Source organism: Octopus bimaculoides, chromosome 10, assembly GCF_046866305.1.
Source record: "Octopus bimaculoides isolate indiv1 chromosome 10, ASM4686630v1, whole genome shotgun sequence".
Classification (NCBI taxonomy): domain Eukaryota; kingdom Metazoa; phylum Mollusca; class Cephalopoda; order Octopoda; family Octopodidae; genus Octopus; species Octopus bimaculoides.
Window position 1 is genome coordinate 78953236 of NC_142937.1, and position 16289 is coordinate 78969524.

At 36.6% G+C, this 16289-nt stretch overlaps 1 protein-coding gene across 1 annotated transcript in view; it reads left to right on the forward strand.

The window, feature by feature from the left end:
• Positions 1–13207: 13207 nt before the first annotated feature.
• The window catches only part of LOC106870182 (uncharacterized), a 287792-nt gene continuing 284710 nt past the window's right edge, over positions 13208–16289 (forward strand). Inside the window, exon 1 of the mRNA XM_089358257.1 lies at positions 13208–13460. Coding sequence (XP_089214383.1) covers positions 13208–13460 — 253 coding nt within the window. The remainder of the gene's footprint in view (positions 13461–16289) is intronic.

Sequence of the window (16289 nt, forward strand, 5' to 3'; positions counted from 1 at the left end):
AAACGACTTGACACGGTTGGCCTTTGAAATACAGGTGCAACTCATTTATGCTAGCTGAGTGGACTGGAGCAAAGTGAAATAAAGTGCTTTGCCCAAGGACACAATGCGTCGGCGGGAATTGAACTCACGAATTTGCGATCGTGAGCCGAATACCCTAACCACTAAGCTATGTGCCTTCACTAAGTATCAGGAGGGAGTTTATCGGGTACAGAAGTAAGAGAGATTAGGAGTTAACTTCAGCAAGGTTATAATGGTGCCAACTATAAAAGTAGTATTGAAAATGTAAGTTCTGTAGCAGTGAATAAAATATTGGTTTCAAGTTTTGGTACAAGGCCATCAATTCTGTGATTATACATTTGTATATATACTCACATTTATATATGCATATTTATATATGTATGTCTGTACATATATATATGCTGTATGAATACAAATGTATATATACATACACACACATATACATGTATATTTATATGTATGTAAATGTGTGTGTAATTGTGTATGTGTGTGTGTGAGGAAGAACATTGGGATAATTGATTGTAGATATGGAAAACAGTTTACTTTATTTCTGTGATTCTTATCTCTTTTGCAATATTGATTTATAAACACTCACAGAACATATCAGATTCTGGGTGCTAAACCAAGTGTGATTATACGACCTTCATGCCTTCCTCGAAAATAAACGAATAAAAATGTTTTGTGTTTGTGTTTAGGAGTGTGAGTGCGTGAATGAATGTGTCTTCCTCTTCTCTGTATATATATATATATATATATATATATATATATATATATATACACACTATGTAGGTGTTTGTGTTTCGAAATATGACTTCAGCAAGCTATGGAACTTTATCTTTGTTTTATAGATAGGGAAGAGCATATGTAACATTGTATGCATATGACTTTACGTTTTGTTTTTAGAATTCTTCCTAGAAGGTGGAAATGGTTTCTAACTGAGAACCAAAAGAGCCATCACTGGAATTTGGATAACAGCAACAAAAATTGTTGTATGTTGAACTTTAGTAAATATGTATGTATGTTACTATTCAGTTTTATTTCAAGATTTCTTGTCAATAGAAAAAGAGCTGGTTTCTAACCTAGATCCAAGGCTCCTTCAGTGGAATTTCAACATCAACCACAGGGTATTTTTGTATCTATGTCTGTCATTATTCAGTATATTTCAAGATCTTGCCAATAGGGAAAGAACCCGTTTCTAACCTAGATCCAAGGCTCCTCCATTGGAATTTCAACATCAACAACAGGGTATTTTTGTTTGTATGTATGTATGTATGTATGTATGTATGTATGTATGTATGTATGAATGTATGTATTTTCATGCATATAGTTGCATATCTAGACATGCTCATATATATTTAAATGATAAACTTCTGGAAAGTTTTACAGATTTTTACAGTTCCAGTGATGGATTGGATCTGTAGTCTTCGAATTAGCTTTCTCCTTTCTGGTTTTGAGAAGCTTAATTTCTCAAGATTGGTATTTAGGCAGTGAGTTACATATCCCAGGCCCCCAATAATTACAGGTATAAACCTGAACTTGTAATCTGGATGGAGTAACTGCAGATTTCTCAATAGTTCAGCATAGGAGTTCTCTTTTTCATTGATCTTCAGTTTTATGTTAACATCCACCGGGCAGCTTAATGTACACAACTGCGCACAGTTTCTCTTCTCTATCACAAATCATTATATCAGGTCTGTTGTGCTTACATTTTATTGAGGTCTTCACTGGAACATTCCACCAGTACTCCTTTTTATTATGAGCGGCTTCTACCATATTGTGGGTTCTTATTTCGTTGTCCTCACGATTTTCCTATAGACGGATTCCATTACCGTGTGCCCTAGCTACATCATATCTCATCGGTATATAAACCGTTATGACATTTTCAGACAACTGCTTATGATGTAGGTGATATCCTCAGTGTGAATTCCACAAAGTTGCATCGGTTGTCACATTTTACTACTTTTCCTGCATCTCTATCTCTTTTGTACTTCAGGTACTTGGTTGATATTTCCTGTTCCTGGATTGGAAATGCATACTCTTCAAAGTGGGAGGTAGTAATCCGGTTATTGGTCCATGATAAGCTGCATTGATGATCCATGTTACTATCATCACGGAGCTTTCTACTAACATATTCATGCATAGTCTTCTGCTCATATAGGCTCAGCCTTTCATCTGACGATACATTGTGGTTGAGTCGTGCGATTTCTTTGGGCATATATTCTAGGTTATCAGACAAAGATTATTGCTCAAGGAGCTGCCTTCCAAGTCTATGTGTGTATGTATGTATGTATGTATGTTTGTATATCAGGTTACTGTCATTGCTTCTGGAATATATGATACGATATAAGTTTGAACCGTTTTCGACTAAACTTGTAACTCATGCCAGCTTGCTTGTTAAAGTGGGTGATTTTAACTGGAAACCCAGTAGGATGAAAACTAAAGCCTGCCAAAAAGACGGAAGAACTCACTAGAGTTAACGGCCATCCAACAGCTGTGAATGGGAAACTCATGGTCTTTCTTTGCACATCTCCCTAGAAAGAGACCTCTGATGTAACACCTGCGTCTTATTTTGCATCCAATGACAGAGACTAGATTTTTTTTTTTCATTTTGAGCGAATGCATATTTTGTTTAGAGAGCGAGACTGGACCCCAGTGCAAGGACTTCCCTTATTTTAAATAGCTTTATGGACAAGGCATCGCTTGATTTTTTTCAACATCTATATCAACATTTTTATTATGTTTCTGCATACTATAACTGACCATAAACAAGGAAAGTAAAAACTGAACGAAAAATTCCTTAATAGAATGAATGCACTCGTCAGCCTGGTTGTCAAGCTCTCTGACCAAAATGGCGCACATCGTTGCCACATCAGCACAAAATAGTGTAGGTCCCAAGGAGGGCTGAAGAGTCACATCAGTACTGTTCACGTTTTAGAGAACAATCAATCGACTGCATTGCTCGAAATCAAGTTTCAACCATTATGTATCATTATTCAGTCTTATTTCAAGATTTCTTGCCAATAGAGAATGAGCCGGTTTCTAGCCGAGATCCAAGGCTCATTCACAGGGTATATTTATATGTATGTATATATGTATGTATATATGTATGTATATATGTATGTATGCATGTATGTATGTGTGCATGTATGTATGTATGTATGTATGTATGTATGTAAGCATGTTTTTTTATGTATGTATTCTCAGCAATATAGCTGCATGTCTAGACATATTCATATATATTTAAATGATAAACCTCTGGAAAGTTTTACAGAATCTTACAGCTCCAGTGGTGGCTTAGATCTGTAGTCTTCCCATCAGCTTTCTCATTTCTGGTTTTGAGAAGCCTAATTTTCCAAGACTGGTATTACCTATCTCAGTGCCCCAATAATTACAGGTATAAACCTGAACTTGCAATCTGGATACAGTCACTGCAGATTTCTCAATAGTTCAACGTAGGTATTTTCTTTTTCGCTGATCTTTAGCTTTATGTTAACATCCGATGAGCGGCTGATTTCCACAACTGTACATAGTTTCTCTTCTCTATCTCAAATCACTATGTATGTATGTATGTATGTATGTATGTATGTATGTATGTATGTATGTATGTATGTTTGCATGCAAGCGTATGGCATAACATATATATGCTGTATATAAGTATGGGTTGGGTCCTCCGATGAATGAGTAATCGCTGAAGATAATTTTATTGCGAAAGAAATGGCTATATAAAACGAAGTGTCGCTATTTTTAAGGCCAGGACTTATGCAAATACAAACGGAAGCTTGATCGATGATGATATGATTTCGGATCGTGCCTTCAAATAGATTTCTACACATAACTGTATGGTGTTGTCTATTTTATGTATGTGTGCATATGAAGATGCGTGTGTGTGCGTGCGTGATTGTGTGTGCGTGTGTGTGCGTGCGTATGTGCATTTGCATGTGTTGACTTGATCCAGGTTCTTTCGGATGTATCAGTTTTATATTCACACACTCTCTCTCTCCTCTCCCTCCCTCCCTCCTCCCTCCCTACTTCCACTCTCTCTCTCATTCGTTCTGTTTCTTTCTTTTTCATTCTTTCTCTCTCGTTTTCTTTCTCTCTCTCTCTCTCTTTCTCCCTCTCTCTTTATTTTCTCTATTTTTCTCTGAGCATTTTGCCTGTTTGATTTGATCCGTTTTTGGTCGGATCTTTCGGATGAATACTCAGTACTATATATATATACATATATACATATATATATATATATATATATATATATATATATATATATATATATATATATATATATATATATATATATATATACATATATATATGTATATATATATATATATATATATATATATATATATATATACATATATATATATATATGTATATATATATATATATATATATATATATATATATATATATATATATATATATATATATATATATATATATATATATATATATATATATATATATATATATATATACATATATATATATATATATATATATATATCTATATATATATATATATATATATATATATATATATATATATATATATATATAACGTATGTGTTGTGTATGCATGCTCATTTCTGATCGTGTATTGCGTTGATCCCTTTTTACAGATTTCTACCCAGTATATACTGTTTTATTATTTATTTGTATGCATGTGTTGTGTGTGTGTGTGTGTGTGTGTGTGTGTGTGTGTGTGTGTGTAAGTGTGTTGACTTGATCCGTTCAATGCAACCATGATACAAATACTGCGCCAATGAAGCCAGCGAATCAAAAGGTTGGTAGGAAATATTTAATGAGTCAAACTAACCCAATGATCAAAAGTCTACTGATTTGGTAACATTAACAATAATAATAATCCTATTAACTAAAAGCAGAAGGCATGGAATTTTGTGGGAAAGGGGACAGTCGACTAAATCCACTCCAATACTCAACTGGTACTTATTTTCTCGACCCCCGAAAGGATGAAAGACAAAGTCGACTTCGGCGAAATTTGAACTCAGAACGTAAAGACGAATGACATACCGCTAAGCATTTTACCCGGGGTGCTAACGATTCTACCAGCTCACTGCCTTGATAATAACAACAACAACAACAACAATAATAATCCTTTCTACTATAGGTACAAGGCCTGAAATCTGGTGGTAGGGGGATAGTCGATTACATCGCCCCCAGTGCTCGATTGGTACTCGTTTTATCGATCCGAAAGGATGAAAAAGCAAAGTCGACTACGGCCGGGATTTGAACTTAGAACGCAGTGACAGTGAAATACCGCTAAGCATTTCGTAAGCACGCTAACGATTCTGACAGTCACCGCTTTGGTGATGATGATGATAATAATAATAATAATAATAATAATAATAATAATAATAATAATAATAATAATAATAATAATTTCTACTATAGATACAAGGCCTGAAATTGGAGGGAGGGGGATAGTCGATTACATCGACCCCAGTGTTCAACTGGTACTTAATTTATCGACCCCGAAATGATGAAAGGCAAAGTCGACCTCGGCGGAATTTGAACTCAGAACGTTGCGGCAGACGTTCTGAGTTTAAATTTCGCCTGGAGTGCTAACGATTCTACCAGATCACCGCCTTAATGATGATGATGATGATGATGATGATTTCTATTATAGGCTTTGTGCCTATAATAGAAAGGATTATTATTATTATTATTATTATTATTATTATTATTATTATTATTATTATTATTATTATTAATACGGGCGCTGGCAGAATCGTCAGCACGCCTGGCAAAATGTTTAGCGGCATTTCGTCTGACTTTACGATCGGAGTTGAAATTCCGCCGAGGTCAACTTTACCTTTCATCCTTCCGAAGTCGATAAATTAAGTACCAGTGGCACACTGGAGGTCAATATAACTGACTAGTCCCCTTCCCAAAAATTTCAGGCCTTGTACCTATAGTAGAAAGGATTAAGACAACAAGCTGGTGGAATTATTAGCGAATCGAACAAAACGTGGATCCTTGTGGTTTGACGGGCAACATTTTTTTACGTAGTGTTTTTGGTACTGAAACACTTTCAAACTTCGTATACTTGTATATTTTGTGGTATAGAACAGATAAAAAATTTTGTATTCGAAGTTATTTCACATTAAAAATTGTCTTATTTCGATAATTTCAACTAATCACTGACGTCTATTCAGTTGAAAACAGCGCTGTAACGGTGTATATGGTATTAATCCCCGTTAGTTCTGACATTTCCGATTAACTAGACTGTTCGTAAACAAAGGGGAAAAAGCCATCAAAATACTTGAATATTGCCTGCACTTGTTATTGGAGCTGGCAGAATTATTAATGCACCTCCACCAAGTGCTTCATTTCCTTGAAATAGCAGCCAAATCTTCTTTAAATCAAACTCTAGTTTAGGGTTAGGGTTCGGGTTTTAGAGTTAGGGTTGGGGTTATGAGTGAAGTTATGGCAAAAATAATCATAACCCTAACCGTAACCCTAAAACTAACCCTAACTCTAGAATCCGAACTCTAAAATTGTTACACACACAAATACGCACAGCGTAATTTATTATATAAACAATATATGCGTATAAATTACGATTAAACCGGATGAAATATGTCACAGGGAATAACATTTTTATGACCGGCAAGCACTGACTGTATTCAGCTGAATAGACGTCAGTGATTGGTTGAAATTACAGAAATGCGACAACTTTAACATGAAATAACTTGCGATGTACAATTTTTTGTTAAGAAGGCTAAGAGAAAAGTTGTTTTGTATGACACATTCTACCAGTGTCCCAAGTTTGAAAGTGTTTCGTTAAGAAAACAAGTGTTGCCCGTCAAATCACAAAGATCCCAAAACGTTTGCTGGCATTTCTTCCGGCCCTTTATGTTCTGAGTTCAAATTCCGTCAAGCTCCACTCTGCTCTTCATCCTTTCGTGGTCGTTAAAATAATATCAGTTAAGTGTCAGGGGTCAATGTAATCGACTTAATACGTTACCCTCAAATGATTAGTCTCGTGCCATGATTTGAAACAATATTTAAAGCGGCGAGCTGCTGGGATCATTATTACGCTACACAAAACTGTTTACCCACATTTCTTCTGACTTAACGTTCTGAATTCAAATGCCGCCGAGGTCGACTTTGTATTTCAATCATTCGGATTCTTTTGTGGTCGATGGAATAACTACCAGTCGAGCACTGTGATCGATGTAATCCACTAGCTCCCTTCTCCAAAATTTCAGCCCTTGTCATTGTGCACAGGCACATGGACAAGGTCTGAAAGATTATTATTAAGAAGACGAGTTAGGAGAATCGTTAGCACGCCCGATGAAATGTCCAGTAGACATAGTATATTATTCTCTGGAGCACTCCGTCGGTTACGACGACGAGGGTCCCAGCTGATACGATCAACGGAACAGCTTGCTCGTGAAATTAACGTGCAAGTGGCTGAGCATTCCACAAACACGTGTACCCTTAACGTAGTTCTCAAGGAGATTCAGTGTGACACAGAGTGTGACAAGGCTGGTCCTTTTGAAATACAGGTACTACTCATTTTTGCGAGCTGAGTGCACTGGAGCAACGTGAAATAAAGTGTCTTGCTCAAGCACAACGCGTCGCCGGGAATTGAACTCACGACCTTACGCTCGTGAGCCGAATGCCCTAACCACTAAGCCACGCGCCTTCATTATTCTCTGGACGCATTTAGGGAAATGTAGAAAGTGTCGATGCATCGTAAGATCATGATAACACACCTTATCGGTGGCAGCTTGATCAAAACGCTTGCAAGAGCTAAAAGGGCTAGGTGTTGATGTTGAATCGAGTACTACAATGTGTCTGCCATTCAAACATTTTCTTATTTATAATGATAGATTGTTGAGGCTGCGAGATGACAAAATCGTTAGCACGTCGAGCAAAATGATTAACGGCGTTAACATTCTGAGTTCAAATCCCGCTGAGTTCGACTTTGCTTTTCATCCTTTCGGAAACGAAGAAATAATTATCAGCCATGTGCTGGTGTCGATGTAATCGACTAGTCCCTCCTGCTAAAATGTAGGGCTTGTGCCTATAGTAGAAAGGATTATTCTGGCAAAATTGATAGAACGTCAGCCAAAATTCCTGGCTGTATTTTATACATCACTTTATGTTCGAGTTAGTTCAAATCCCAACAAACACCCCAATTCTTCCCACCATCACCACCACCACCACCACCACTACTACCAAATGTTACTTGTACACAAATATTAGAAATGATTTTTGCCTTTAATCCTTTCGAGATCGATAAAGTATGTACCAGTTAAATACTAGATCGATAAAATACGTACCAGTTGAATACTGGGATCGACGTAATCGACTTACACCCTTCATCCGAAATTGCTGGCCTTGTGTCAAAATTTGAAACCATTATTATTGTTGTTGTTGTTGTTGTTGTTGTTGTTGTTGTTGTTGATGTTCTTGTTGCAACTGTTATTCTTATCTTTCTGATGAGACGAAATTGCTTAGTAAGTATTCCAAGTCGATAGCTGAACATTCTCGAATTTTGTTTTGTGTAATATAAAACTGCTTTAGAAGGTGAATATTAAGAACAGCTCAGATAACTGATCTTTGCCTTATCTCGAGCATCTAAACAGTGAAAACATGCTCCACCTTCTCTGTTTAATCATATGAGCTTTGCATTTGTTTTCACAGCACACTTACAGAGATATACACATGCACACACACACACACACACACAGTCTCTCTCTCTTTCGCTTGCGCATAGAATCTCTAAACAAGCATACATGCACACATTCATACATAACTTCCACACATTCAAGCACATTCGCAAACATTAATATGCTCACATACGTGCACATACATTCATGCCTAAATTTATGTAATTATATATACATTCATGGAGAGATGTACGTAGAGAGAGAAACAGAGAGGAGAGAGGGAAGAGAGAGAGAGAGAGAGAGAGAGAGAGAGAAAGAGAAAGCGGAGGGTGGGAGAAGTATATACTCAGAAAGAGGCAGAGAGAGACATAGTGAGTAGAAAGATAGAGACAGGGAGATCAACAGAGAGCGTGATATGTATATATACATACATACATACAGATAGATAGATAGATAGATAGATAGATAGATAGATAGATAGATAGATAGATAGATAGATAGATACAGAAAGAGAAAGAGCGAGACTAACAGACAGGGGAGACAGGCACTAAGAGAGAAAGAAAGAATAACAGACAGATAGAGGGGAAAGAAAAAAAAAGAAATACAGAGTGAGAGACAAGAGATAGTGTCCAAAAGACACAGGTTCGGGGATAGATAGATAGATAGATAGATAGATAGATAGATAGATAGATAGATAGATAGATAGATAGACACAGAAATAGAAAGAGAGAGACTAACAGACAGGAGGGGACAGGCACTAAGAGAGAAAGAAAGAATAACAGACAGATAGAGGGGGAAAGAAAAGAAAAAGAAATACAGAGTGAGAGACAAGAGATAGTGTCCAAAAGACACAGGTTCAGGGATAGATAGATAGATAGATAGATAGATAGATAGATAGATAGATAGATAGATAGATAGATAGATAGATAGAGTTAGTCAGTCAGTGAGTGAGTGAGTGAGTCAGCGAGGGAGAGAAGCGAACAGACAAACAGCGACAGAGACTGCCGTATGAAAGCTACGTGATTCGAAGAGCGTTATTATAGAAGGCAATCAACAAAAGTAGAGGTGACTGCAGGAATCAGGAGAAGAGATTTAAGGTGTCATCTGAGATTGGTCTGGCTGGAACATTACAACAACTGATCGAATCAAATAGCTATATTGATTTTCCTCGGAGATTACTTACTGTTTGTTAGTATAGCTAGTTGGAGCAAAGCTAACCATTTTGACCTCAGCAAGATATAAAGAGGCGGGAAATTGATTGAATGTATTCTTTTAGATCTGACAGTTAAGCCACAACAGCAAGTGTTCGGATGCTTTTCAAAAGCTAACAACAGATTCACATTCGAACCAGCGAAGGACTAAGCAAGCTTCTAAGTTGGTCGTTTGACATGTTAGAAATAGCAACCAAATAACCCTCGAATCCCGACCTGTTTTGTTTTAAAAGTGTTTGGATTTTTTTCTAAAGCTAACAACAAATTTACATGCAAGCCAATGATAAGGTAAAGAAGCCTCTAAGTTAGTCATTCGACGTATTAGAAATAGCCGTCAAATAAACCTCAAATTTCAACCTACTTTAAAAAAATTGGACATTTTGGATAATGCGGTTCTATTTCCATCTAACTTCATCTGAAAACAAAAGGTGGGCGAGTCATGGTTAGAATACCGTTGATCAGGACTGATGTAAAACTGAAGCACAATAACAAAACAAAGCTATCTGGTCTCGTATGACCGCTACTAAGGTACTTCCGACTCACTGTTTTGTTTTCTTTTTCTTTCTTCTCTGTATCCATATTATGTCTAAAACTCACCCCTATTTCAAACCCCGCACCAATCCCCATATTTGGTCACTCCTCCCTAGAAATGAGATCCTCTGGAATTTTCACCATGCACAATTTTTTTTCTTCTTCCTGAAGCGGTCGACTAACAACTGTTCGTGAAGAACATCAGATGCGTCAATCTCACAGGTCTCATTGGGTAACTGCGAAGGCCAAAGGCGCAGCCCTCCCTTCGAATCCAATAAATTATTTAGAAGCCAAATGATAATTCAAATACCAATTCCTTAATAAACGCGGCATTTAAAAGAAATGTTTTAACTCAAATTTAGGTCTGATCAACATGATCTATGAAGACTTCCTTGCAGTAATCATTCTTGACAAAATGTATCTAGGATTGCATTTTCCATTGTGTTCTTCCTAATCTAAGGTCGCCTGGATCAGGGCTGACAAGAACAAAAGCAAAACATCAATAACAACTTACCTAGCCAACGGGGTGCCATCATTCGAAAGCTAAAACGATGCGAAGTGCATTGTGACGAGCGATGAATAACACCATCCGATACCTTGACACCGTGATGAATATATATATTATATATATGATGTGTGTGTGTGTGTGTGTGTGTGTGTGTGTGTGTGTGTGTGTGTGTGTGTGTGTGTGTGTAATGTATCCTTTTGTTTTTCAAAGTTTGTTGAAAAGTTGAAAACTAGTTCTATCATCACTGCCTTGTATCTGTAATACAAGCTTTTGACGAGCTCGGGTTACAGAAACAACGCAGTGTTGATGATAGAAGCGGAAAAGCCAAAATCGTGGTAGTTCCATATATCATCGATATGGCCACCAATAGCCTCGCTGTTTCAAATAAGCAGCATAAAATCCTTTAGCACATCACTTTTTCTTTAAGTAAATATCGTTTATACATTAGAGCTCAAAGAAAGATCCAACGAGTCAATCAAGGATCTACTGCAGCTCAAAGGACGGCTAAATGGATACACGAGTAGGTCACATATGGAACTTTTATTACCAGAAACACTTCTAAGTAACATTCATGAAAGTGATTTAGAAATATTTCATATGAGATACATTGAAGTTATTATTGGTTATATATTCGCTGATCCTGTCAAATATTGGCAATTTCTCTGTGCTAAGAATTTAGTTTAAGTACATGCCATCGGATATAGGTGCCAGTATAACGTTTAAAGCTAATATATATATACATACATATATGTGTGTGTGTGTGTGTGTGTGTGTGTGTGTGTGTGTGTGTGTGTGTGTGTGTGTGTGTAGGAATACACCACTTCTTTCTTTATATATATGTGTGTGCGTGCGTGTACCTCTATGTATATCTACATAAATTCGTATATAAGCATATACATATTCGTGTGGCCAAGCGATCCAGGGCCTTGTATTCACGATCACTAGATCATGAGTTCGATTCCTGGATAGGGCAGTGCATTGTTTTCTTGAGCAAAACACTTCATTTTACGTTGCTCCAGAATGTCTTGTTGAAGAAAGAATTAGGATTTTTCTTTGGGTTAGATATATTCCTTTGAGTGTCTCCACCAGTGTGCATGTGTGTGGTCACTAGCTGTGTGTGTGAGTGGGTATGTGTGTGTGTGAGTGGGTATGTGTGTGTGTGAGTGTATGTGTGGGTGTGTTTGTACGTGTGTGTGAGTATGTTTTTTAGCGATGTTTTCTTTTGTATATGTATGCGTATATATATATATATATATATATATATATATATATATATATATATATATATACATAGTTCATAGATGATAATCAAATATTCTTGTATCGAATGCACTTAGTAGTGCTAAAGGGGTTTAAACTTTGGCGGAAAGCGAAGTAAATGTACGGATAAGCAAGTCATGCAGGTCAAAATACAAAGTATATTAAATGCACGAAATACAAAGATGCATGTTTACATACAAAAAGGTCTCACTTACACAGAGTAGAAATGACATCAAGAATTAAAGAAAAGTATTACAAATCCAACAGCTGTTTCTGGGGGCAAGGTAGTCCAAAAACAATGTTTGTAGATTGATACCATCGTCAGATGAGACGAGCCTCCGTCTTCAGGGAGAAGACCTTACATTTGTATATTTATATATACATACACTACATGTGTATTTGTAATATATATATATATATATATATATATATATAAATCTGTGTGTGTGTGTGTGTTTATATAAGCAATTTATGTCTATATACACGCATTGGCTGTGTGGTTGAGAAGCTTGCTTCCCAGCCATATGCCCACTGTGCGGCAAGTTTGGACAAATGTCTTCTGCTATAGTCCCGGGTCGACCAAAGACTGGTGAGTGGAATTGGCAGACGGAAACCGAAAGAAGCCTGTCGTATATGCATCTGTATATGTATGTACGTATGGCAAACTGGAAGACCGCCTATGGTCTAGACATGGTATTTCCACTGCGACAAAGATTAAGGTATACAATACATGATTCTTAAACTCTTTATTGTATGCTTGCGAAACCTGGCCTCTGTATCGTAAGCACGTAAAACTTATGGAACGTTTTCATCAACAATGTCTCAGAAGGATTTTGAGGATTAGCTGGAAAATGTTTGTAAATGACGATGAGGTTCTTGGAAGAGGGAAATGCTTCACTATTGAAGCTTTGCTATTGCAGTACAGATTGAGATGGAGTTGACACTTAGTCAGAATGACAGACAACAGAATGCCTAAACAACTTTTTTTTGCGGAGAATTGGTGACAAGTAAGCGTTCGTCCAACAAATCAAAAGATGAGGTATAAAGATTGTCTGAAGTCCGGATTGAATAAGATAAATGTTCCAATTGACAACTGGGAAGATTTTGCGCATTGCCGAGTCAAATGGAAAAAAGTTGTGTATGAAGGCAAAAATGAATTTGAAAGGAAGAGAGTGGAGCATGCAAAGATCAAAAGAAAGATGAGAAAAAGTGACAGGAATGATGTTCTAATAAATATTAATGAACGTGATGATCTTACATGTGATGATTATGGAAAGATTTGTCTTAGTAAGGCTGGGCTAAAGAGCTATATGAAATTACACATTGCACAACCGCACATTGATTGTAGATGGACAGATGATTTCGAATGCATACTCTGTCATAAAGTATGCAGATCAAAAAGCGGCTTGAAAAGGCATAGTAAAGTTGATGGAGCTGTAAACTATACAATCACCAAGTTTTCTTGCACTAATTGTCAAAAAGCATGCAAGTCTTTGGCAGGCCTCAAAAGCCATATTCGTGCAGCTCATCGATGATATTCTAGGGCATAAAGAAGTCAGGCAATGGCTCTACTCGAAATCGAGTTGGCAACCATCATGTATGTATGTATGTATGTATGTGCGCGCGAATGTGTTTGTATATGTATGTATGTATTCATATTTTCCTGGATAAGCCATAAGCTTTTCTTTCACCAGCTAGAAGAGTGAGAGGGTGGGAAAGCAAGAACCGTTTAGTTCTTTTATTCGTTAAATATTCATCAGAGATTGCAGACCGTTCGTTGCAGCTGCCTACTGAGGTTAAGAACTGGACTTCTTGTAGGAAATGTTAACATAATTATGAAAACCATAGCGAAATTCAGATAAAAGCGTAAGGTGGACGGCCGAGAGACGACAACTATAGCTCTAATAATAGCGTTGTTATGAAGAAACGGAAGTAATGTAGGTACATATACATAGACTATTTATGACTAATGTGGTTTCTTCGATCTCCATTTGGGCGGCTTATTTCCACTCTTTCTCAAATAACCTTTTAATTCATTCGCAAGTTATCTATTGAAATTGTAAACGTGTTACATAACAATTTAAAACTTTAAATTCACTGTGCACCAGCTGCTTAAATCATTGACCTTCCTCTATGCAACGAATGTCTGGTGTCGCTGATCCGAGCATTTAAGTTGAAGTGCACAATTCACAGCTGCTACTTATAACAGCTTGATATATAACATTTTATTTATATCGTATGTATGCATATGTGCGTGTATGTGTGTATGTATGTGTGTATGTATGTATATGTAAGCACATACACTCATATATATATATATATATATATATATATATATATATATATATATATATATATATATATATATATATACACACACACAGACAGACAGGGAAAAGTCAGAGACAGAGACGGAGAGAGAAAGAGAGACAAAGAAAGAGAGAAAGAAAGAAAGAAAGAAAGAAAGAAAGAAAAAAGGAAGGAAAGAAAGAAAGAAAGAAAGAAAGAGAGAAAGAAAGAAAGAAAGAGAGAAAGAAAGAAAGAAAGAAAGAGATCGTTTGCAACAGTATTTAGCAGCTATGGAATATGCACTTGTAATAAAATTATTGACTCATTTACTGCTTACGTATATACTTACTACACACACACACACACACACACACACATATAATTCTTAAACAAGAATATTATTGACAGTGACTTCAAAGTTTGAGCCAGTTAAGCCATCGTTGGATTGCAATGTATTGAAGTTAATTTTGGCTTTATATAATCATCAGATTAATGTAAAATTGTTTTTATAAAGCCTGAACATAAAAACAATCATCTAATTAATATATATATATATATATATATATATATATATATATATATATATATGTGTGTGTGTGTGTGTGTGTGTGTGTGTGTGTGTGTGTGTGTGTGTGTGTGTGTATGTATATATATATATATATATATATATATAAACTATTATTTTTATGTTGCACTTTCCATCAGCTGCTTCAAATATTGACCTTCTGTACAAGGAATGCCTGGTGTCGCTGATCCGAGCATTTAAATTATAGTAAGCAATTCACAGCTGCTAGTACTCTGGATCAGATTAGATCTGGAAACAATGGGGGTTCCACACTCTTCAAATCCTTGAAAATCCCGAACCAGCGCCTCACTACCAGTCAAACTAAGGACATACATACATACATACATACATACATAGTATGGTAGAAGCCATAGTCACTCGTAATACAAATGAGTACTGGTGGAATGTCCCAGTGAAGACCTCAATAAAATGTAAGCACAACAGACCTGATATAATAATCTGGGATGGGGAAGAGAAACTGTGCACAGTTGTGTACATTAAGCTGCCCGGCGGATGTTAACAAAAAACTGAAGATCAATGAAAAAGAGAACACCTATGCTGAACTATTGAGAAATCTGCAGTTACTCTATCCAGATTACAATTTCAGGTTTATACCTGTAATTATTGGGGTCCTGGGATATGTAAGACTGCCTAAATACCGATCTTGAGAAAATAGGTTTCTCAAAACCAGATAGGAGAAAGCTAATTCGAAGACAACAGATCCAATCCATCACTGGAACTGTAAACATCTGTAAAGTATTATTAGGAATTGTATAAAAAAAAATAGGTTAAAACATTTTGTGTATTGCCGAAGTTTAATCAATTTATTGCACATCAGTTTTAACAACAAATTCTTATTTGGACCCCATCAAGGGTCATATGAGCCCCGGTTGTAAACCACTGTTCCAGAGTAAAGCAGGTGTTTCGAGATGAGCTATAGATGAGAGATTTGCGAGATGTTCGTGTTAGCAGGAGGTTGTGTACGACGCTCTTTAGGTTGGTTTGGGGTCCATGAATATGAACATCAGAGTTATAAGAACTGACCAGGTAGATTTGTTGGCACTCCGTCGCTTACGATGTTGAGGGTTCCAGTTGATCCGATCAACGGAACAGCCTGCTCGTGAAATTAACGTGCAAGTGGCTGAGTACTCCACAGACACGTGTACCCTTAACGTAGTTCTCGAGGATATTCAGCGTGACACAGAGTGCGACAAGGCTGACCCCTTGAATTACAGAAACAGGAAGTAAGAGTGAGAGAAAGT